The sequence below is a fragment of the Narcine bancroftii genome, chromosome 1 (genome assembly GCF_036971445.1).
Source record: "Narcine bancroftii isolate sNarBan1 chromosome 1, sNarBan1.hap1, whole genome shotgun sequence".
Classification (NCBI taxonomy): Eukaryota; Metazoa; Chordata; class Chondrichthyes; order Torpediniformes; family Narcinidae; genus Narcine; species Narcine bancroftii.
Window position 1 is genome coordinate 4386618 of NC_091469.1, and position 23447 is coordinate 4410064.

The following is a 23447-nucleotide window of genomic DNA, read 5'->3' on the forward strand; positions in this document are numbered from 1 at the left end:
CTTCCCCTGACTCTGCAGCTCTTTCCATATCTGTTCGTACCGTTTCATACCTTGTACCTCCTCTCCCTTCGGTAATCCTCCCAGTAATTGATTCCTTGTTCTTTCCCACTGTCGGTTCACAGATGGGGAAACCCATCTGTCTTCCCCGAACTTTTGCCATACATCCCCACTTACTCCTTCCATCTTACGTTCCTATTTTTAACCCTTCCGACTTCGTACTTCAATGGATCTCTCCCCTGGTAGGATTTTTCCACCCTGCAATCTACTTCGACCCTTCACACATACCGCGGCACACTGTACACAATACTTAACCAATAACTATTACCCAAGATATACAATCCTTAAACAAATACTTATTATACACTACTATGATACACGATCCTTAAACAAATACTTATTATACACTACTATGATACACGATCCTTAAACAAATACTTATTATACACTACTATGATACACGATCCTTAAACAAATACTTATTATACACTACTAAACCAAATAAATATAACACAATGTACCCTATTCTATTTGGCCAAATTCCTACACTAATATCTCGAGATCTCTACTAGGGGCCTCTAACCCCCGTTACCTACAGGGGCCTCTAACCCCCGTTACCTACAGGGGCCTCTAACCCCCGTTACCTACAGGGGCCTCTAACCCCCGTTACCTACAGGGGACTCTAACCCCCGTTACCTACAGGGGACTCTAACCCCCGTTACCTACAGGGGACTCTAACCCCCGTTACCTACAGGGGACTCTAACCCCCGTTACCTACAGGGGACTCTAACCCCCGTTACCTACAGGGGACTCTAACCCCCGTTACCTACAGGGGACTCTAACCCCCGTTACCTACAGGGGACTCTAACCCCCGTTACCTACAGGGGACTCTAACCCCCGTTACCTACAGGGGACTCTAACCCCCGTTACCTACAGGGGACTCTAACCCCCGTTACCTACAGGGGACTCTAACCCCCGTTACCTACAGGGGACTCTAACCCCCGTTACCTACAGGGGACTCTAACCCCCGTTACCTACAGGGGACTCTAACCCCCGTTACCTACAGGGGACTCTAACCCCCGTTACCTACAGGGGACTCTAACCCCCGTTACCTACAGGGGACTCTAACCCCCGTTACCTACAGGGGACTCTAACCCCCGTTACCTACAGGGGACTCTAACCCCCGTTACCTACAGGGGACTCTAACCCCCGTTACCTACAGGGGACTCTAACCCCCGTTACCTACAGGGGACTCTAACCCCCGTTACCTACAGGGGACTCTAACCCCCGTTACCTACAGGGGACTCTAACCCCCGTTACCTACAGGGGACTCTAACCCCCGTTACCTACAGGGGACTCTAACCCCCGTTACCTACAGGGGACTCTAACCCCCGTTACCTACAGGGGACTCTAACCCCCGTTACCTACAGGGGACTCTAACCCCCGTTACCTACAGGGGACTCTAACCCCCGTTACCTACAGGGGACTCTAACCCCCGTTACCTACAGGGGACTCTAACCCCCGTTACCTACAGGGGACTCTAACCCCCGTTACCTACAGGGGACTCTAACCCCCGTTACCTACAGGGGACTCTAACCCCCGTTACCTACAGGGGACTCTAACCCCCGTTACCTACAGGGGACTCTAACCCCCGTTACCTACAGGGGACTCTAACCCCCGTTACCTACAGGGGACTCTAACCCCCGTTACCTACAGGGGACTCTAACCCCCGTTACCTACAGGGGACTCTAACCCCCGTTACCTACAGGGGACTCTAACCCCCGTTACCTACAGGGGACTCTAACCCCCGTTACCTACAGGGGACTCTAACCCCCGTTACCTACAGGGGACTCTAACCCCCGTTACCTACAGGGGACTCTAACGCCCGTTACCTACAGGGGACTCTAACGCCCGTTACCTACAGGGGACTCTAACGCCCGTTACCTACAGGGGACTCTAACGCCCGTTACCTACAGGGGACTCTAACGCCCGTTACCTACAGGGGACTCTAACGCCCGTTACCTACAGGGGACTCTAACGCCCGTTACCTACAGGGGACTCTAACGCCCGTTACCTACAGGGGACTCTAACGCCCGTTACCTACAGGGGACTCTAACGCCCGTTACCTACAGGGGACTCTAACGCCCGTTACCTACAGGGGACTCTAACGCCCGTTACCTACAGGGGACTCTTAACGCCCGTTACCTACAGGGGACTCTTAACGCCCGTTACCTACAGGGGACTCTAACGCCCGTTACCTACAGGGGACTCTAACGCCCGTTACCTACAGGGGACTCTAACGCCCGTTACCTACAGGGGACTCTAACGCCCGTTACCTACAGGGGACTCTAACGCCCGTTACCTACAGGGGACTCTAACGCCCGTTACCTACAGGGGACTCTAACGCCCGTTACCTACAGGGGACTCTAACGCCCGTTACCTACAGGGGACTCTAACGCCCGTTACCTACAGGGGACTCTAACGCCCGTTACCTACAGGGGACTCTAACGCCCGTTACCTACAGGGGACTCTAACGCCCGTTACCTACAGGGGACTCTAACGCCCGTTACCTACAGGGGACTCTAACGCCCGTTACCTACAGGGGACTCTAACGCCCGTTACCTACAGGGGACTCTAACGCCCGTTACCTACAGGGGACTCTAACGCCCGTTACCTACAGGGGACTCTAACGCCCGTTACCTACAGGGGACTCTAACGCCCGTTACCTACAGGGGACTCTAACGCCCGTTACCTACAGGGGACTCTAACGCCCGTTACCTACAGGGGACTCTAACGCCCGTTACCTACAGGGGACTCTAACGCCCGTTACCTACAGGGGACTCTAACGCCCGTTACCTACAGGGGACTCTAACGCCCGTTACCTACAGGGGACTCTAACGCCCGTTACCTACAGGGGACTCTAACGCCCGTTACCTACAGGGGACTCTAACGCCCGTTACCTACAGGGGACTCTAACGCCCGTTACCTACAGGGGACTCTAACGCCCGTTACCTACAGGGGACTCTAACGCCCGTTACCTACAGGGGACTCTAACGCCCGTTACCTACAGGGGACTCTAACGCCCGTTACCTACAGGGGCCTAGAACGCCTGAAGCTTTATTCCTTGGTTTCTGCTAGGACTTTTGCAGAGTAGTGACAACACACAATTTTATCGTTGCTAATAGCAGAACTTCGTTTAAACAGGCGTCTGCTTACCTTCTTTTGTTGAGTTTCCCCTTGTTGTTATCACCACACCACAATCGACCGTTGTGTCATCTTTTTCTCTTCCGTCACTTCTCCATCTTCATCACGTCGGGGTCACCAAATTGTCGGACTCTGGCTTTACCTTACCCTTAATTTAGTCTATGTGTTGTCTGAGTCCAGCGTGTTCGTTGAATGAAGTGATAGGAGAAGGTATTCGGTTCAACAATCAGTTTATTATACAGCACAAGAATAAAACTTAACAGAGCTCTGGGTCAGTCGTTAGTTCATAGGTCACCTGCACAGTGAGCTATTCCTCAAGACTGACCCCTATTGTCCAATCTGCTCAGTTTATATAGCTACAATTTGCCATACAGAACAAAAGTTGGCTTAATTTTGCTAGATTTTTACATAAAATATATCACCAGCAATTTCCTTATTCTACAGTTTATCTCGGGTGTCGACCTCTTATCTTAAATCTTCCAGATCAGACCATCCTATTGTTTTGACCAGAAATCAATTCCTGCCTCAGATATTTCCAATCATCGTTCTGTTCCTGTCTGGCCAATGTCTTCTGTTCTCCTTAACACCTCCTCATGCCTTAATCTTCTTCCTAGACTGGCTTTCTATTCCCTTTGTTTCTTACAGGATATTCTTTGTTCTGGTCTGCCCTGTGTCTCCTGCGCTACTCAACACCTCCTTCAGTTTGAGCATTCCTCCGAAATCGTTTCATCCATTTCCTCTTTTGGAGCAGACAATTCTACCCCTACTGTAGTCAGCCAACTTTGCTCCATGCTGTGATTGCCACTTAATTACCTTATACTTTTCCCTTAACCATGAAGTAAATATAAAAATTGTTACATAGTCCTCTATTCCGTGATATTTTAGCCCCTAGATTCCAACACCCCTCATACCATTCTGGTTGTTGACAGACACCTGGTGAATGCCCAGTTTACTAAGAAATCTGGCATTGTACCACGGTGAAAGGGATGAAGGAAGAAAATAAAATGCACTTAAACACAATGTTTAATATAGCAAGAGATTCTACTGTTTCATAAAAGTGTACATTGGACAAACTTTGCACCAGTTCATAAGAATCATTGTGAAGAAACGTGGAGAATTGGAAGAGTTTCAGGAGAAATTAGAGTTTAGGACCTCAAAAGATAAAGACAGAGCTGTCAGTGGAAGAGGGGAATAAGCAAGAGTAGCTTAGAGATCTCAGATAAGCACAGGGTTTGAGGAAGTTACATTGAAAAATAAAATTTATGAAACATTTTGCCTTCTGAGTTTGCAAATATGGATGATGAGCACTCAGCCACACAAGGACAGCTTCTGCCCTGCTGCCATCAGATTCCTGAATAATCAATGAACCAAAGACACTGCCTTTTCATGTACTTTTTTTAATATTTATTGTTGTAAGATGGTTTACAATATGAAGATTTACCCTGATGCTGCTGCAAACACTGAATTCCTTGACTTGTTCATGACAATTGTTACAGGTTATATTTTAGATTATGTATAAATATGTTTTTAAAAGAGATAGATTGTGGGGAGGGGGTAGTTTAGTGTAGGTCACCACAAACAGAGTAACACTTCACATCTCATTTAAAATGCAAGAGCTTGGCTGAAGCCAGTCATGCAGGCACCAGTGACTTTGCAAACAACAATAGGACTGTTTTGGAAGGAATTTTAAAAAGCAGGTGCAAATAAATAGTCAAAGCTCAAAGTGCTGATAAAGATCTTTTAAGGATTGGGTTGGCCTTGCAAGAGGTTCTGGTTTTTACCAGCGAGAGAGGAAAAGACCAAACAGGAATTCTCTTCGAGAGAGAGAATTCAGTTCGAGTTCTGGAGTGGCTTTTAAGGTTGCAACATGACAAGCTGGTAAGCTGGCTTATTAAAAGCCCATTTTAAAGACGGGTTGTGAGTTCTGAGTTCAGACTGTTGAAAAACCCTTGTAGTCTTTACAAGAGGAAATAGAGTGTTTCTCCTGAAATAAGGGAGACCTGGAAGAAGCGGTTATCATTTGGAAACCCACGATGGGTCAAGTTTCTTCGGCAAGACACTGAAGTGGCCGATTGGAGGGAATCAGTTTGTGTGTGTGTATAATGAGCAACAAATCTCTCTCTGAAACCAACAAGAACCTTTCTGACCAGTAACCAAATAACCTTTAAGCACCAGAGCTTGGTGAAAATTCATAAATGTTAAATTCTGTGCACAGTATAAGAATTGCCTGATACCGGTGAACTTGGAGGAGTGAGAATTGAGATTGGACTGTGAATCAAAGAACTTCCTGAACATATACACATTACATACACGTGCTGTTAGAATTAGAAGGGAGTTAAGTTAATAGTAACAAGTTAAAGTTTGATCCTGTTTTCTTGTTTAAACAAAATTAAAAGCAACTTTTGTTTAAGTAACCATTTGTCTTGGTGAATTTCTATTGCTGCCGGGTTTTGGGGTGAAGTGACTTGTGTTTTGGAAATAATCTTCTGAGCATTTTATTGTTATTTTGAAGTTAAAATTAATATCTTCTGAATGTCAATGGACAATGCATTTGATGATCCGGATTTTAATGGGCTTTTATTTAAATATGAATCACGTTGTAGATTTTTTTTTGTATTTTTGGTCTCTAAAAGATCCTTTATTTAAGGACTTGTGTTTTCTATTGATAGGATTGAAGAATTCAGAATTGCTTTGAATGAAACAAAGATCAGTGTCATCAAATTACGGGAACTCTGCTTCAGTGGTAAGGAGAATGGCAGATCATTTCAATATCAAATTCTAGAGAATGGGTGGCAAGAACATAGTGAAAATTTGTAGTGTGTCTGCAAGAAGGTATAAATCTAATGTAAATTAATTGAAATGTGTTTTTAAATTTGGGACTGTTGGATGAAATGAGGTGCTTGTGGTGAACTACGCCTCTCCATTATCAAACCGGCATCCATAGCTGCGAGTCCCCACATTATCAGGCTTTCCCAGTGGCTGGTGGGGGTCGAGGGCACAAAGAACTCTGGGAGGTGAGTGTCTTCAGAGGTCAGGTGATTGTGATAGTGTGCAAACTGTAATTATTTAAACTCCTGCAGAGATTCCATTAAATAGTTCTGTTGGTTCAGCTCACATACAAATTCTGTTGTGCTTTATTCACTGCACTACTCGCTACATCGATGACCCCGATGGTCCAAATGGCATTTTGGACCTCATTGTGGATATGCAAACTTCCAGTATTTTGGACATCACAGCCACAAGTCTGGTTCGAGCAGGCCGAGGCCCAGTTCCATCTACATCAGATTACCACTGATACGACGAAGTACTATGTCATTGCTTTGCTGGACTAAGACATCATGGGGTGTATTGTTGATTCCTTACGCCAGCCACGGATAGGTATGAAGCCATCAAAGTCCTGCTCATAAGTATTTTCGCCCTTTCCCGAAGCAACGGGGCAGCAGAATTTCTCCATGTGGATGGCCTGGGCAGCCATACTCCTTCCGAACTAACAAACAAGATGCTCATGGATGGACACAAGCCCTGTCTCCTTTTCAAGCAACATTTTCTTGAGCAAATGCCAGAGGACATCCGCTTGCTGCTTGCAGGTGAAGACTTTAACAACCCCTGACACTTAGCAACCTGTGCTGATGAGTTGTGGTAGATTTTTGGTTGGGCGCATAGTGCTGCCTCAACAAAGGGCACAAACCCTGCCCACTTCAGACTCGACCGGATGCAGCACAAACAGAGCAGAGGTGTTATTACCATCAGAAATGGGGAGCTGCAGCCCGCTGCTGCTGTTTACCCTCTACGCACATCCAGGAAATGCCGAGGCTGCTGTCAGGAGTAGCCATGATGGTCAGCCACAGGAACAACCTCCTTTTCCTTTGGGGTCGACATTTAGGCTATCAGTTCCTGGTCGACACTGGGGTGAAGCTTAGCATGTTTCCCTCCTCCAGCTCAGACACTCGTTCAGGAAAAAAGAGGCCTCCTCTCACAGCCACCAACATGGGCCATGGTCAATTTCGGCTCGTCGTGGTTCAGCTGGTCCTTCACCATTGCTTATGTATATGTATCACAGCCACTCCTGGGAGCTGTTTTTTTTTTTTTTGCAAGCACACTCCCTTCTAGTAGATCTCAGAGGTTGTCGTCTAGTTAATTCGAAGACTTTAGAGTCCCTCGCCTTGCACCCCGTGGGATTGCCTGAGCATTGCCTCAACTCGGTGATGCTCTCAGATGATGAATATGCCAGAATCCTAGAAGAATTCCCAAGCATTATTACTCACCAGTTCCCTCAAGGGAAAAAGCCTCTCCACATCAACTCTATCTACCCCCCTCATAATCTTAAATACCTCTATCAAATCCCCCCCACCAACTTCAACCTACTATGCTCCAAGGAATAAAGACCTTAATCTGCTCAGTCTTTCTTTGTAATCTAGATTCTGAAACCCAGGTAACATTTTCGTAAATCTTCTCTGCACTCTCTCTACCATGCTTAAAAACTCAACAAGATCAACAATCTGAACTTGATGCCCATGATTAGTAAACAGTAATATTTGACGTGAAAAATAAGGAAAATCTGCATTTGCGATGAGACCAAATATGTCTTTTCAAATTTGGTATGTCCCAAGAATTAATAATTGCCCAACGTGTAGAAATCTGGTTTCAATTTAGTATCTTGATATTAAGCTGTAAAATTTAATTTATCTACAATTGGTAATATAGAGAACATATTTAAATGTCTTCAGAATTTATAATGAGTTGAAAGTATGGAAGATAGAAAAACAAAGGCTTTTATTTTTTTCTATTCTAATGTTAAGAGGATAGCATTAGTTGTAGATAACTGGCTGGACAGATAAACAAGTGCAGATGGAATTTAATTCTTGGCAATATACACTCATATTTCATCTAGTAGTTTGGATGCATTGCCTGGAATGGGAACGCAAGTGGAATTGGAAATAAAAGGTGTTGTAGCTGCACTATAAGTTCCAGCGAACCGGCTGCCGAACGTCATGACATCACGATGCAGTGACGTCATTGGGGCAGGTGACATGGGGATTTTAAAAAGGCTGCGCGCAGTTTTGTTTGAACTTCCTCTCAACTGCGACTCGTTACTCTCTCCTCTTGAATTACCCACTGTGACATCAGTGGCTGCAATTGGTGACCCCGACGGGCCCAAAACAAAATTTTGGACCAGTGATGGACAGTGCAGCAGTATCCCTAAAACTGCCTGTCTTCGGAGTCACGTGATGGAGTAGTGGCCAGTAGGGGAATTCCAGCCCTCTCCAGAAAAGTTTAAAAAAAAAGGTAGAGAAAAAACAAAGTCACTAACACAAAAACCATAACAAATTGAAAGTGAAAGTGTGGAGAAAATGGCAGCAAAGAAAGAAAAACCAAAAACAACAAGAAGAAAAGAAGGAAGGATGTCGGAAGAGGAAGGTGAAGGCCTTAGCGGTACGAGGAAGCCCGCCGTGGAGAGAGAAGCCCGCTCCCTGAGGTGAGTGGAAACCACGAACTCAGGACTACAAAGATGGCTCACGGAGCCAAACAAAAGTGCGCAACCGCGCATGCGTGAGGATGTGCAAGACAAAAATAACACCGATGGGAGGGGGGACCAGCTGAGGAGTAAATCTCCACAGCAGAAACAGACAAATATAACACCACAGCATGACTCTCAACAGGAAAACATAGAAAATAACGGGAACAAGAAGGAAGAGAATAAAAATAGGAAATCAAAGAAACAACAGATGAGCAATTCAGAGGAAGAAGACCAACACCAAGACACTTTTAATAAAAATAAGAAGAACAAAAATACCCAACAAACTAAAATAAACAACCCAACAAGAAAATCAGAAGAGACAGAGATAAAGGACACAGATCCTGGAGTGGACTCAGAAGAAGAGGAGGGAGAACACAGAGAAATGGAAGGTGAAGGGAAGGGCAAGTACATGGATATATATTTTTTTAAAGAATATATGGAAACAGTAAAAGAATGGCAGACACAAGAATTCAGTGAAATAAAAAGAAGAAAAAAAAGTACAGAAGAAAAAGTGAATAGATTAGAGATGATCATGACAGAAATAGGAAAAAGAGTAGACAAGGTGGAAGAACGAGAAACAGCCATAGAAATGGAAGTAGATGACTTAAAAAAGAAATTAGAAGAATCTGATAAAAAGGTTAAAGAAACACAGGAGCTGTTAGCTCAGAAGATAGATATAATGGAAAATTATAATAGAAGAAACAATATAAAGATAGTGGGCCTTAAGGAAGATGAAGAAGGCAAAAATATGAAAGAATTTATAAAAGAATGGATCCCCAGGGTCCTAGGAAGACCAGAATTACAGGAAGAAATGGAAATAGAAAGGGCACAAAGAACATTAGCCCCTAAACCATAACCACAACAAAATCCATTCTAGTAAAATTCCTAAGATATACAACAAGAGAAAATATATTGGAGAAGGCAATGAAAAAAATAAGAGAAGACAAAAAAACCACTGGAATACAAGGGTCAAAAATATTTTTTTTACCCAGATATAAGTTTTGAACTCCTGAAGAAGAGGAAGGAGTTTAATGCAGCATAAACGACCCTATGGAAAAAAGGTTATAAATTTATGTTAAAATACCCAGCGGTACTTAAAATAGTTATCCCGGGGCAGCAAAGCAAACTATTCTCAGATCCGGAAAAGCATGAAAATTTGCAAAACAACTACAAAACAGACAGAGAGATGAAGAGATGTAACAAGAACAAAAATGACAACAAACTATATATGTATATAAAAAAAAATAGAGTATAAGTACGAACTGAGAAGGGAAAGAAAGGAAGTAAGGAGGGAATTAAGAAAGTGACCTTTGTTATATATGAAGATTAAAACCTTTTCTGGGGGGGGGGCTGGGTGGGGAAGAATAACAGTCACTGTGAAATCAGTTGACGCTTGCGAGCGGATTCGCAAATCCAAATGGAGAGGGGAGATGTGGTTGCCCGACAAAGGGCAACTCAGAAAGGGGAGGGACTATTGGGGTTAAAGGAATTTTAGATATGAGAATAGTGGAAATATTTTATGTTTTAGAAATGTTGTCTTATAATGTGTTCAAAAAAAGAAAACAGAAATGGATAAGAAGGAAAGGTGATAATGAGGAAACGGAAAGAAAAGATAAACAAAGTATTAAATTACTATGTTGAACTATATGACTTTAAATATTAATGGAATACATAACCAAATCAAAAGGAAGAAACTTAAATTTACTGAAAAAATTTAAAAAAATGATATAGCATTCGTACAAAAAATACATCTAACTGAAGTGGAACACAAGAAATTAAAGAGAGATTGGATAGGACATGTAACAGCAGCATCATATAATTCAAAAGCCAGAGGAGTAGCTATATTAATTATGTACTAATCAAAATAGAAGAGGAAATAATAGATCCAGCAGGGAGATATGTCATGATAAAATGTCAGATATATTCAAAATTTTGGAATTTACTCAATGTATACTCACCTAATGAAGAAGATCAAAAATTTATGCAAGATATCTTTTTTGAAGATAGCAGATACGCAAGGGAACATACTAATAGGAGGGGATTTTAACCTTAATTTGGACTCAAACATGGATAAAACTGGGGGAAAAAAGCTAACAGAAGGAACAAAGTAACCAAATTTATAATTAAATCGATGCAAGAAATGCAACTTTTGGATATATGGAGGAAACAACACCTAAAGGAAAAGGAATATTCATATTATTCGGGTAGACACAAAACATACTCAAGGATAGACCTATTCGTGTTATCAGCCCACATTCAAGGGAGAGTTAGGAAAACGGAATATAAAGCTAGACTATTATCAGATCACTCACCCCTGTTATTGGCAATAGAACTAGAGGACATCCCACCAAGAATATATAGATGGAGATTAAACTCCATGCTACTTAAAAGACAGGATTTTAGAGAATTCATTGAATGACAAATTAAAATGTACTTTGAAATAAATACGGAATCAGTGAAAGATAAGTTTATACTATGGGACGCAATGAAAAAGTTCATCAGAGGGCAAATAATAAGTTATGTAACTAAGATGAAGAAGGACTACAATCGGGAAACAGAACAGTTGGAAAGGGAAATAACAAATACAGAAAAAGAATTAGCAATAAAGGAAGATACAACTAAAAGAAGAGAATTGGCAGACAAAAAAATAAAATATGAAACACTACAAACATATAAGGTGGAGAAGAACATAATGAAGACAAAACAGAAATATGAGCTAGGAGGAAAAAACGCAGCTTAAGACAAACTAAAAGAATGGTATTGGCATTAAGGAAAAAGGACAAACAAATTACATATAATCCAACGGAGATCAATGAAAACTTCAGGGAATTCTACGAACAACTATATCAAACTGAAAACGAAGGGAAAGAAGACAAAATAGATGAATTTCTAACTAAAATTGAACTACCAAAATTACAAACAGAGGAGCAAAATAAATTAATAAAACGATTTGAAATAGAAGAATTACAGGAGATATTAAAAATAACTACTGAACAATAAAACACCAGGAGAGGATGGATTCCCATAGAATTCTATAAAACATTTAAAGACTTATTAATTCCTCCCCTCCTGGAAGTAATCAACCAGATTGATAAAACACAAAACATACCAGATTCATGCAAAACAGCAATAATTACAGTAATACCAAAGACAGGGAAAGATCCACTAGCACCAGCATCATATAGACCAATATCTCTACTTAACACAGATTATAAGATAATAGCTAAACTATTAGCAAACAGATTGGCCGACTATGAACCAAAAATAGTAAGTCTAGACCAAACTGGATTTATTAAAAAAAGACGGACAATATCTGTAAATTTATTAACTTAATTCATGCAGTAGAAGGAAATAAAACTCCAACAATAGTGGTTGCTTTAGACGCAGAGAAAGCCTTTGACAGAGTAGAATGGAATTATTTATTCAAAGTTCTACAAAAATTCGGCCTACCAGAGCAATATATTAATTGGATTAAAGCATTATATAAGGGGCCATTGGCGAAAGTGACAGTAAATGGATATATATCAAAACAATTTAACTTAAGCAGATCAACAAGGCAGGGATGTCCACTATCTCCCTCACTGTTCGCGTTAGCTATAGAACCATTAGCAGAACTGATAAGAAGAGAAAATAAAATAAGAGGGATAAAAATAAAAGAGAAAAATATAAAATCAGTCTATTTGCAGATGACGTTATAAAATACTTAACAGAACCAGAAATATCAATAAAAGAATTACATAGAAAATTGAAGGAATATGGAGAAGTATCGGGGTACAAGATCAACGCAAATAAAAGTGAAGCAATGCCAATGAATAATGCGGATTTCACAAAGTTTAAGAAAGAATCACCATTTAGATGGCAAACACAAGCAATGCGATACCTAGGTATACAACTAAATAAAAATCTCGGCCATCTATATAAACTAAATTATCATCCATTAATGAAAAAATTACAAGACGACTTAGAGCATTGGAAAGACTTACCACTAACACTAATAGGAAGGATAAACTGTATTAAAATGAACATTTTCCCAAGGATACAATACCTATTTCAGTCATTACCAATTCACCTAACAGAGAAATTCTTCAAGGAGCTAAAGAACATAATAAGGAAATTCTTATGGAAAGGGGGGAAACTGAGGATAGCACTAGATAAATTAACAGAATGGTACAAACAAGGAGGCTTACAACTACCAAACTTTAAGAATTATTATAGAGCCGCACAATTAAGATACCTATCAGATTTTCATCAAACAAGGGAAAAACCAGATTGGACCAGATTAGAACTAGATAAAATAGGGGAGAAGATACCTGAACATATACTATATAAATGGGATGAAAAATTGGTGCAACGTAGGAATTAATCGGTATTGCATCATCTGCTCAACATTTGGAAGAAGATTCACGTGGAAAGGAATAAAACAAATTACCAACTACCAAAACTAATATTGACGCAAAATCAACTAATCCCTTTCACAATAGATAACCTTTCCTTCAGAGAATGGGAGAGAAAAGGGATCAAAAGAATAGAAAATTGTTTTTCGGAAAATAAATTATTATCCTTTGAACAAATGATAATTTAAAAATTTATAACAAACATGTACATAAAACTGCAAGAAAAAGAGAACGAGGAAACAAACGGTAAACCTAAACAAAAATGGGAACAAGATCTAAACATAAAGATAAAGAATGAAACATAGGAAAAGCTATGCTCCGGAACAATGAGAAATACAATCAACACGAGGTTACACATAATACAATATAACTGGATACACAGGCTATACATCGCACCTCAAAAGTTAAATAAATGGGCTCCAACAGTATCAGACAGATGTTTTCGCTGTAAAAAGGAAACGGGAACAACAATACATGCAATTTGGACATGTGAGAAAGTGAAAAAATTTTGGGAAGATCTAAACCAGATATTAAATAAAATCACAAAACGCAATATACCAGAGATCTTCCTCCTAAATAATATAAGAAATAAAGAATTTGGACTCGATTTGGATCGAGCACAAAAAAGATTTGTTAGGATAGCCCTAGCTGTAGCAAAAAAATGTATTATGTCAACCTGGAAATTAGAAGACAACTTGAGAATACAACAATGGTACATAGAAATGAATAAATGTATTCCATTAGAAAAAATAACATATAATTTAAGAAATAACATCACAATATTCGAACAAATATGGGAGCCATACATGAAATACAATAGAGAAATCCTACCATGGACTTCCACCACCTAAAATGACAGAAGGAGAAGACAACGAAAAGAACTGACTCAGTAAAATTTCTTGTTTATTTTTATTAAGTGACAACATTGTTTAATGGGTTTAATGTATCTTATAGATTGAACTTCAAATAAATGGGAAAGGGGGTGAGGGAGGGAGAGGGGAAAAAGAGGGAGAAAATGACACTGTATATATTCAAGAGAAAAAATGTCTGAATGTATCTTGGTCAATATGGTTTATAGTGTGAAAAATTAAAAAAAATTTTAAAAAACTGCCTGTCTTCTGGACTTTACAACCTGAAGTCTGGTTCAGAGAGATAGAGGCACAGTTCCACATCAGAAAAGTAGAGGTGGATGCCACCAAGTATTATCATGTGGTGAGTGCCTTGGACAAGGACACAGCTGGCTGCGTTGTGGATTTCCTTTGGGAACCACTACTGCACAGCAAGTATGAGGCGCTGAAAGCACTCCTGCGTATTTACAGGCTCTGGCATGAGTGAGCTGTCCTCCACATCAACGGTCTGAGAGACCATGCCCCTTCAGAGCTTGTGGGTGACATGTTGGCACTGGCGGATGGCCACAAGCTCTTTGAACAGCAATTTCTAGAGCATTTGCCAGTAGACATCCGCCTCATATTATCCAACGAGGATTCCAGCGACCCTTGAGCTGTGGCTACACAGGCGGACATCCTGTGGTACGTGAAAGCAGCAGGGTGTGAAGCCCATCGAAATAAATGCTGCATTGCGCCACAAAGTACCAAACCTTCACATCCCAACGACAAGAACACGGTCTCCACCAGAGAGACATGACTCAGAGACTAGTAGCTGGTGCTTCTATTACCAACGTTGGCATGCTTATGCCCGCAAATGCCATGCTCCTTGTGGTTTCTCACGAAATGCCTCGGCCAGACTTTGAAAATGGTTACGATGGTTGACCACCGAAGAAAAAGAAAAAAAAACAACAAAAAAACAACCTGCTTTATGCCTCGGATGAGCTCTCGGGACGAAAATTCCTCGTGGACACTGGTTCGGAGATTAGCGTCCTTCCTCCTTCAGGGTTCGACGCTCATACCAGAAGACCAGATCCCGACCTCACGGTTGTAAATAACAGCATTATCCATACATTCAGTGTGGCTGTGAAATTTGACAGCAGCAAGTTTACAAGGAGGTTCACTCTTGCTGCTGTGTCTCGGCCATTGCTAAGAGCAGACTTCGTCTGTGCCCAATACCTAATGGTGGGTATGAAAGGATGCCGCTTGATAGACAGCATGAATTTATAAACCTTCCACCCCACATTTGCACAATCTCGAATGTATGAAGAATGAATTTGCCAGAATCCTCGAAGACTTTCCTGACAGCATCACTCCCCAGTTCTTCACTGCTTCGGAGAAACCTGGTGTAAGCCACCATATTTTGACCCAACGACCACCTGTATATGCCAGAGCCCCTCGACTGCCACCTGAAAAGTTGCGTCTTGAAGCAGGAGTTCACTAAAATGGAGGAGTTAGGCATTATATGCAGGTCAGATAGCCAATTGGCGTCACCGTTGCATATGGTGCCCAAAGCCACGGGAGGATGAATCACCCGTGGATGGATGCACCAACCGTCTTATTGACAGATGCGTCTGATGTGGCTGTAGGAGGAGTGCTGGAACAATACGTGAATGAACAATGGAAGCCACTAGCATTCTTCAGCCAACACCTTCGCCATGCAGAAACCAAATACAGCATCTTCGATAAGGAGCTGCTGATGCTTTATCTGGTGCTCAGGCACTTTCAGTACTTCCTCAAGGGCAGGGACTTTATAGTCTTTACAGATCATAAACCATTAACTTTCGCTTTCGATAAAGCTTTGGACCCTTGGTCAGCCCGTCAGCAGCGTCATTTATCCTACATTCCAGAGTTCTCTACAAAGATAGAGCACATCTCTGGAAAAATGAAGGTGGTGGCTGATGCTCTCTCCCATGCCGCTTTTCAACAAGTATGCGCATTTTCCCAGGTGTTGACTATTCCACTCTGGCAGAGGCTCAATGACAAGACTCAGAGATACCTGATTACAAGACTGCCATTACAAACCTGCAGCTCCCGGATTTGGCTTTCAGACCCCAGGGCAATACGCTACTTTGTGATGTCTCGACAGGACAACCACACCTTATCATTCCCGCCACTATCTGATAAATTCGTCTGGCACAGCCTAAAGAAAGATATTGTTCACTGGGCGAGGATGTGCGTGGACTGCCAGAAATCAAAGGTACAGAGGCACGTAAAAGCTCCGCTCCAGCCATTCAAACCGCCAAAGCACAGATTCGATCATGTACACTTCAATATCATCAGCCCAATCCCAGTGTCCAGGGGATTCAGATATTCATTCACCACTGTCCTGGGTAAACTTGTACCTCTCACTTTGTTCGTTTTAGATTGGTCACAGTGTTTGAGCTACCGAAAGAAAATAGACAACCACACCGAGAGCACTTCAGTTTATACAAATGTTTATTACAAATTCTAAAGCTGATATCAAACTACAATATGCAAGCCATTCCCAATTATACTTATCAACTGGACTGGTCCCAAATGCCAAAGCGAGCCAACGACTGCACACTTATAGTAGGTTGTCGGGGCGCCGGTAGCAGCTTCTCCACCTCCCCCGACCAGGACGTTGGCTGGACTCTAGATGTTCTTCTTGCTGAGAGATGTTGCCACCTCTCGGAGAGTCTCAAACTTCAGTAGTGGGACTATGGCTTATATTACCCAAAAACTGTTTACTCAAGCACCCATTCAGCACAGAAAAGAAAGATAAGCAAGCAAGCTAGCATACCTAGGCTTCTATCGAATAACACAACTTTCAGCTTATCACTTTGAATACAATGGTTTATTTTGCGTCAAGGTTAGGTCTCTGCCTGAAAGACTGTGACCAAAACAAGCAGGAAGATTAAATGTTCTTGGTACACAGATGTCTTTTTGTCAGATAACTGCATCTCTGGGCCCCATGGTGGAATTTAGCTTATGTCTGCTGAGACTCAAGCAGATTACTGATTCTCAGCCTTGCAGGAGCAAAAAAACATGGTTTAAAGCTGAAGCAAAAAGCATGGTTTAAATCCTCCAATACACCATCATCAACAGGTTTACTAGATGGCCGAAGGCGGTTCCCATGGTTGACACTTAAACTGAGTTGTGCACAATAGCTTTTGTTTTGTCCTGGATCTCTCGTTTCTGTCTGCCCACACATATCACTTTGGACAGAGGTCCACAGTTTACTTCTGCCATTTGGAGTGCTTTATCTAGACTCCTAGGAAAGCAACTTCACCATAACCACAGCCTGTCATCCACAGTGTAAAGGTATGGTTGAGCGGTTCCATAGGCACCTGAAGGCAGCTCTTGTGGCTCGCTTACAAAGAACAGATTGGGCAGATGAATTTCCATGGGTGCTACTAGGTATCAGAACAGTGCCTAAAGAAGAACTCAACTCATCGTCAGCAGAGTTGGTTTATGGAGTACACCACTGGTTGTCTCTGGAGAATTCATGGTGCCTCCTTGTGGATGGGAAGACCAGCTGTCAGTGGGAGTGGGTAGGAAAACTAGCTCCCATACCAGACATGGCACGCATTCCCAAGGAACTCCAAGATTGTCAGTATGTTTTTGTCTGAAGGGGTGCATATGGATCACCCCTACAAACACCTTATGAAGGACCATATAAAGTGCTACAAAGCTCTAGGACAACATGCATCTTAGACATTTTGAACCTCAAACGTTCACAGTGGACTGGATAAAACTTGCACACATTGACTTGGAACAGCCTGTGTCATACCCATCAATTCCATGGCATGACTGACTGCCAAAGGCAAATTAACTAGTCCTTTCTGAGCTGGTTCTGCGGGTGGGTGGGTGGGTGGGTGGGTGGGGGGGGGGGGGAGAACGGACATCATGTAGCGGCACAACTTCCAGAAAACCGGCTACCAAACTTCATGATGTCACGACGTGGTGACGTCATTGGGGTGCATGACACGGGGCTTTTAAAAAGGTTGCGCATGACTGTAAACAGATTTGTTTGAACTTCCTCTCAATTGCGACTTGTTACTCTCTCCTCTTGAATTGACTACTGCCATGATGGGAACTTGGTGCCAACCTATGCATTTCACTGCTGTTCCTGTAGTAGTGAACTGCACATGGATTGGAGTAGAGAGGCTACCATTGAAGCCTGAAGCTGATACTGGGTACTGGCAGCAGCTGGTCCATGTGTTGACAGACTGACTGCCTGGATTCCATTATCTGTCTCATTCCCAAATTTTGGATATGATTGAAATTGCTGTCTCTCTTCTTGGTTTGGTTATACAGCTTTCCCCAGACTGGAGATTTCAGATTTTTTTTTTAATTTAATTTTTTTATTTTTCACACTATGAACCATATTAACCAAAATACACACAAACATTTCCCTCTTGAATATACACAGTGTCATTTTTCTCCCCTTATTCCCCCCTCCCTACCCACTAAACGTTCAACATATACATTAAACCCATTAAACAATATCATCACAGTGAAAATAAAAAAGAAAATTGTGTCATCTGGGTCAGTTCATTTCGTCGTCTTCTCATTCTGTCATTTTAGGAGGTGGAGGTCCGTGGTAGGCCCTCTCTGTTGTGTTCCATGTACGGTTCCCAAATTTGTTTTGAATACTGTGACGTTATTTTCTTAAATTGTATGTTATTTTTTTCCAATGAAATACATTTATTCATTAAATGTACTCTCAGGTTCTCTTCTGATTTCCAGGTTGACATTATACAATTTTTTTGCCACAGCTAAGGCTATCATAATAAATCTTTTTTGTGTTTCATTCAAATTGAGGCCTAGTTCTTTACTTCTTATATTACTTAGAAGAAAGATCTCTGGATTCTTTGGTATATTGCTTTTTGTGATTTTATTTAATATCTGGTTTAGATCTTCCCAAAACTTTTCCACTTTCTCACATGTCCAAATTGCATGTACTGTTGTTCCTGTTTCCTTCTTTCAGAGAAAACATCTGTCTGATACTGTTGGGTCCCATTTATTTAACTTTTGAGGTGTGATGTATAGCCTGTGTAACCAATTATATTGTATCATGCGTAACCTCGTGTTTATTGTATGTCTCATAGTTCCTGAGCATAACTTCTCCCATGTTTCATTTTTTATCTTTGTTTAGATCTTGTTCCCACTTTTGTTTGGATTTACAGCTTATTTCATCGTTCTCTTTCTCTTGCAGCTTGATGTACATGTTTGTTATAAATCTTTTAATTATCATTGTGTCTGTAATCACATATTCAAAGCTGCTTCCTTCTGGTAACCTCAGTCTGCTTCCCAATTTGTCCTTTAAGTAGGTTTTCAGTTGGTGGTATGCAAACATTGTACCTTGAGTTATATTATATTTATCCTTCATTTGTTCAAAGGATAATAATTTATTTCCCGAAAAACAATTTTCTATTCTTTTGATCCCTTTTCTCTCCCATTCTCTAAAGGAAAAGTTATCTATTATGAAAGGGATTAGTTGATTTTGCGTCAATAATAATTTTGGTAGTTGGTAATTTGTTTTTTCCTTTCTACGTGAATCTTCTTCCAAATGTTGAGCAGATGATGCAATACTGGAGAATTCCTACGTTGTACCAATTTTTCATCCCATTTATATAATATATGTTCTGGTACCTTCTCCCCTATTTTATCTAGCTCTAACCTGGTCCAATCTGGTTTTTCCCTTGTTTGATAAAAATCTGATAGATATCTTAATTGTGCTGCTCTATAATAATTCTTAAAGTTTAGTAGCTGTAAGCCTCCTTGTTTGTACCGTTCTGTTAATTTATCTAGCGCTATCCTCGGTTTCCCCTCTTTCCATAAGAATTTCCTTATTATTTTCTTTAGCTCATTGAAGAATTTCTCTGTTAAGGGAATTGGTAACAATTGAAATAGGTATTGTATCCTTGGGAAGATATTCATTTTAATGCAATTTACCCTTCTTATCAGTGTTAGTGGTAAATCTTTCCAATGTTCTAAGTCATCTTGTTCGTTAATGTCTGATAATTTAATTTGTATAGATGGTCTAGATCAGGGGTGTCAAACTCAAATTCACGGATGGCCAAAATTAAAAACTTGGACTAAGTCGAGGGCCGAACTAAATATTTATTGAAAATTTTCAACAATATCTGCATGTTTTCTCTTCTTTCAACATATGTAATGTTAAACTTTTTCTTATTAAAATAAATGTTTAATAATAGTTTTGGATAAACTCTTTCCAGAAGCATTAACAAATGAGAAATAAAATATTCACTTAATAATATTTCTCTATAGAGGATTTGTCAAATGTTGCTAGTGTGCTGTCAAATAGTAAAATCTGAGGGCTATTGAGAATGTGGGAGAATAACATGATTCCTGAAACAATTAAATGGGTGACTGATTGTGGGCATGAACTGTAGCAGGGTTATTTGCCATGCCCTTTTTCCATTGGTACAGATATCCTTTGATTTACACACTTTTCAAGTTTTATGCCTAATGAGCTTCTCTGGTGTAGGACCATTTTTAACCAGGAATATATTTATCACTGTGACATGAAACTATTGGAAGATCGTTTTATCCTGAGATTAAAGTTCATAATACTTACTCAGGCCTGTGTGAGGGAGGGCGGGGTTTGCGGGCGATCGGGTTGGACAACGACAGTGCGGGGGCATCGGCTCTCGCTGCAGGGTGGCATCTCGGCGGATCAGCGGCCCCGTCACCGTGAGTCGCGGGTCGGCCTGCGGCAGGGAGGGGGAGTGGGCAATGGTCCTGGCGAGGTCAGGCCCGAGGCCTCCGGTACCGGGCGCTGGGATGCGGCCTTGGCTTCTCCTGACACCGGCCAGGCCCCAAAACCAGAGTCCACGGTGAGACCCTGCAACGTAAACAGAGAAGGTTGGGGCGATTAGCGGGCTGACGCCAATGCATTCTGGGATTTATAGTATTAGCTGTGCATGCGCTATACTGGCGCGGCGGCCAGCGGGCCACCTCTAATACATTTTTGAAATGATCTTGTGGGCCAAATATAATTATATTGGGCCAGAGATTGACATGTGTGGTCTAGATTGTTATCTAGTCGAATACCTTGGTATCGGATTGCTTGTGTTTGCCATTTAAATGGTGATTCTTTCTTAAACTTTGTAAAATCCGCATTATTCATTGGCATCGCTTCACTTTTATTTGCATTGATATTGTACCCCGATACTTCTCCATATTCCTTCAATTTCTTATGTAATTCTTTTATTGATAATTCTGGTTCTGTTAAGTATACTGTGACGTCATCTGCAAATAGACTGATTTTATATTCCTTCTCTTTTATTTTTATCCCTTTTATTTTATTTTCTGTTCTTATCAGTTCTGCCAAGGGTTCTATAGCTAACGCGAACAGTGAGGGAGATAGTGGACATCCCTGCCTAGTTAACCTGCTTAATTTAAATTGGTTTGATATTTCTCCATTTACTGTCACCTTCGCCAATGGTGTCTTATATAATGCTTTAATCCAATTAATATATTTCTCTGGTAGGTTGAACCTCTGTAGTACTTTGAAGAAATAATTCCATTCTACCCTGTCAAAGGCTTTCTCTGCGTCTAAAGCAACCGCCACTGTTGGCGTCTGAGATTCATTTTTTGATGCACAAAATTGTTTTCCTTTGTTTACTATTTAAAGATTTTTTTCCAGTGATGGGAAGCTTACAAAATAGAGAAAACTCCAAGTAGGCAAACAAAGAAAGGGGAAACTTGCTTACATCTCATTGAATAAAAGGTAACATGAGGGTCTATGGGATCCATCTGATCAGACGAAGGAACATGTGTTGTGGGAATGCCAGTGGACAACAGATTTGTGCCAGGTTCCCAGTGCAGCAGCATTATAACGCATAATCTACAAAAATTGAGAGAAACATGGGGCAGACAGAGTATATGTAGGAAGGTGGTTTCTAATAGTCGGAGAGTCTAGGACAAGAGTACAACTTCAGGATTGACTGGCATTTGCTAAGAACAGAGATGCAGAGGAATTTCTCCAGCCAGAAGATGGTAAATCTGTGGAATTTATTGCTACCAATTGTGGAGGCCAAGTCATTGGATATATTTGAGGCAGAGATTGATAGGTTCTTGATTAGCCAGAGCATCAAAGGTTAAGGGGGAGAAGACCAGGCAGTGGGGCTGAGTGGGAAAATGGATCAGCTCATGATTAAATGGCAGGGCAGGCTCGCCTATTTCTGCTCTTATGTTTTATGGTCTTGGAATTTATAAACAGGAGCATAGAATAGAAAATTGACATTTTATACAGGGGGGAAAAAAAAGGAAACAGTAGTTAGGCCACAACTGATGCATTATTGCCCAGTTCTGAATCCTTGACTTTAAAAAGGATGTAAAGGTTCTTGATAGATTGCAGAAAAGAATTACTAAAATATGTACCTGTAGTTCCACAGATGAAGGATTTCTTCTGAGAGATTATAATGAAAAAGCCTGTTGATTCTTCTTGAAGGTTGAAAGTGATTTGATAGATGTGTGTCTATCGAGGGAAGCTGTTTGCACTCAGTGATTAAAATTAAGCAAACACAGATGTAAAAAAAAATCTGGGCCAAAACATATGGAAGGGACAAAAGGGTGTCTTTTACATGGAGTGGTCAGGATCACAAATTTCCTCCCATTTAGGATGATTGTTGTCTAACAAGAGAATCAGTAATATTAGTCTGTACGTGGATGAAAGATGAGTATTTATTTAACTGCTGCTTGGAGAGAGGGTCCCATTCAACTCGTGAACACCACACACACACACACACACACACACACACACACACACTGTACAGAGCATGTCATTTGTATGCATATTTGGGTGAAGATTATGCATCTTATTACTACCTACATAGAGATGTTTGGGTATCACTTCTTAACCAACACAAGAAGAGGAAGTGTGTGATCAGTTGCTTCTGACATCACTTTCTCTGCATGGTCATTGTGAAATTACCAGGTCAGAGCTAATTATGACATTTCTCTGGGGACCTTCCGTGTCTTTTTCTTTCTCTCTCTTTCATAACGCATTAATTCAAGATAAATGATAATATCATTACCTTCAAATAGATAATTTCTGTGTGCCTTGTTTCAGTTGATTTGTGTTTCAACTTGGATCACTGGTTATTTTAGATAACTCCTGTGATGATGGGGTTTTTCCTCTATTGGCTGCTTGCATCTTATCCTGCTTACACTTGGTGGAGCAGACAAACACTTCAGTGCTACAATGAGCTTTATAGTATAATAGTAAAAACACAAAATGCTGGACAAGCTCAGCAGGTCAAACAGTGTCCTTTATGTAGCAAAGGCAAAGATACATAACCGACGTTTCGGTCTTGAGCCCTACATCATACTTTGATGAAGCCCGTAAGGTCGGTTATATTTTTACTTCATTGTGGTGTCTACAGAAATTTGTGATTTACTTTATAGTATAATAGGCAAGTTAACCCTATGACTGCAACTTTTACACCCAAGTAT

The 23447-nt window shown here is 41.1% G+C and overlaps 1 protein-coding gene across 1 annotated transcript in view; it reads left to right on the forward strand.

Moving 5' to 3' along the window:
- Positions 1 to 23447, forward strand: part of tbc1d13 (TBC1 domain family, member 13) — a 63513-nt gene that overhangs the window by 14220 nt on the left and 25846 nt on the right. The window contains exon 2 of the mRNA XM_069919137.1: positions 5871 to 5944. Within this exon, the coding sequence (XP_069775238.1) occupies positions 5871 to 5944 (74 nt within the window). The remainder of the gene's footprint in view (positions 1 to 5870; positions 5945 to 23447) is intronic.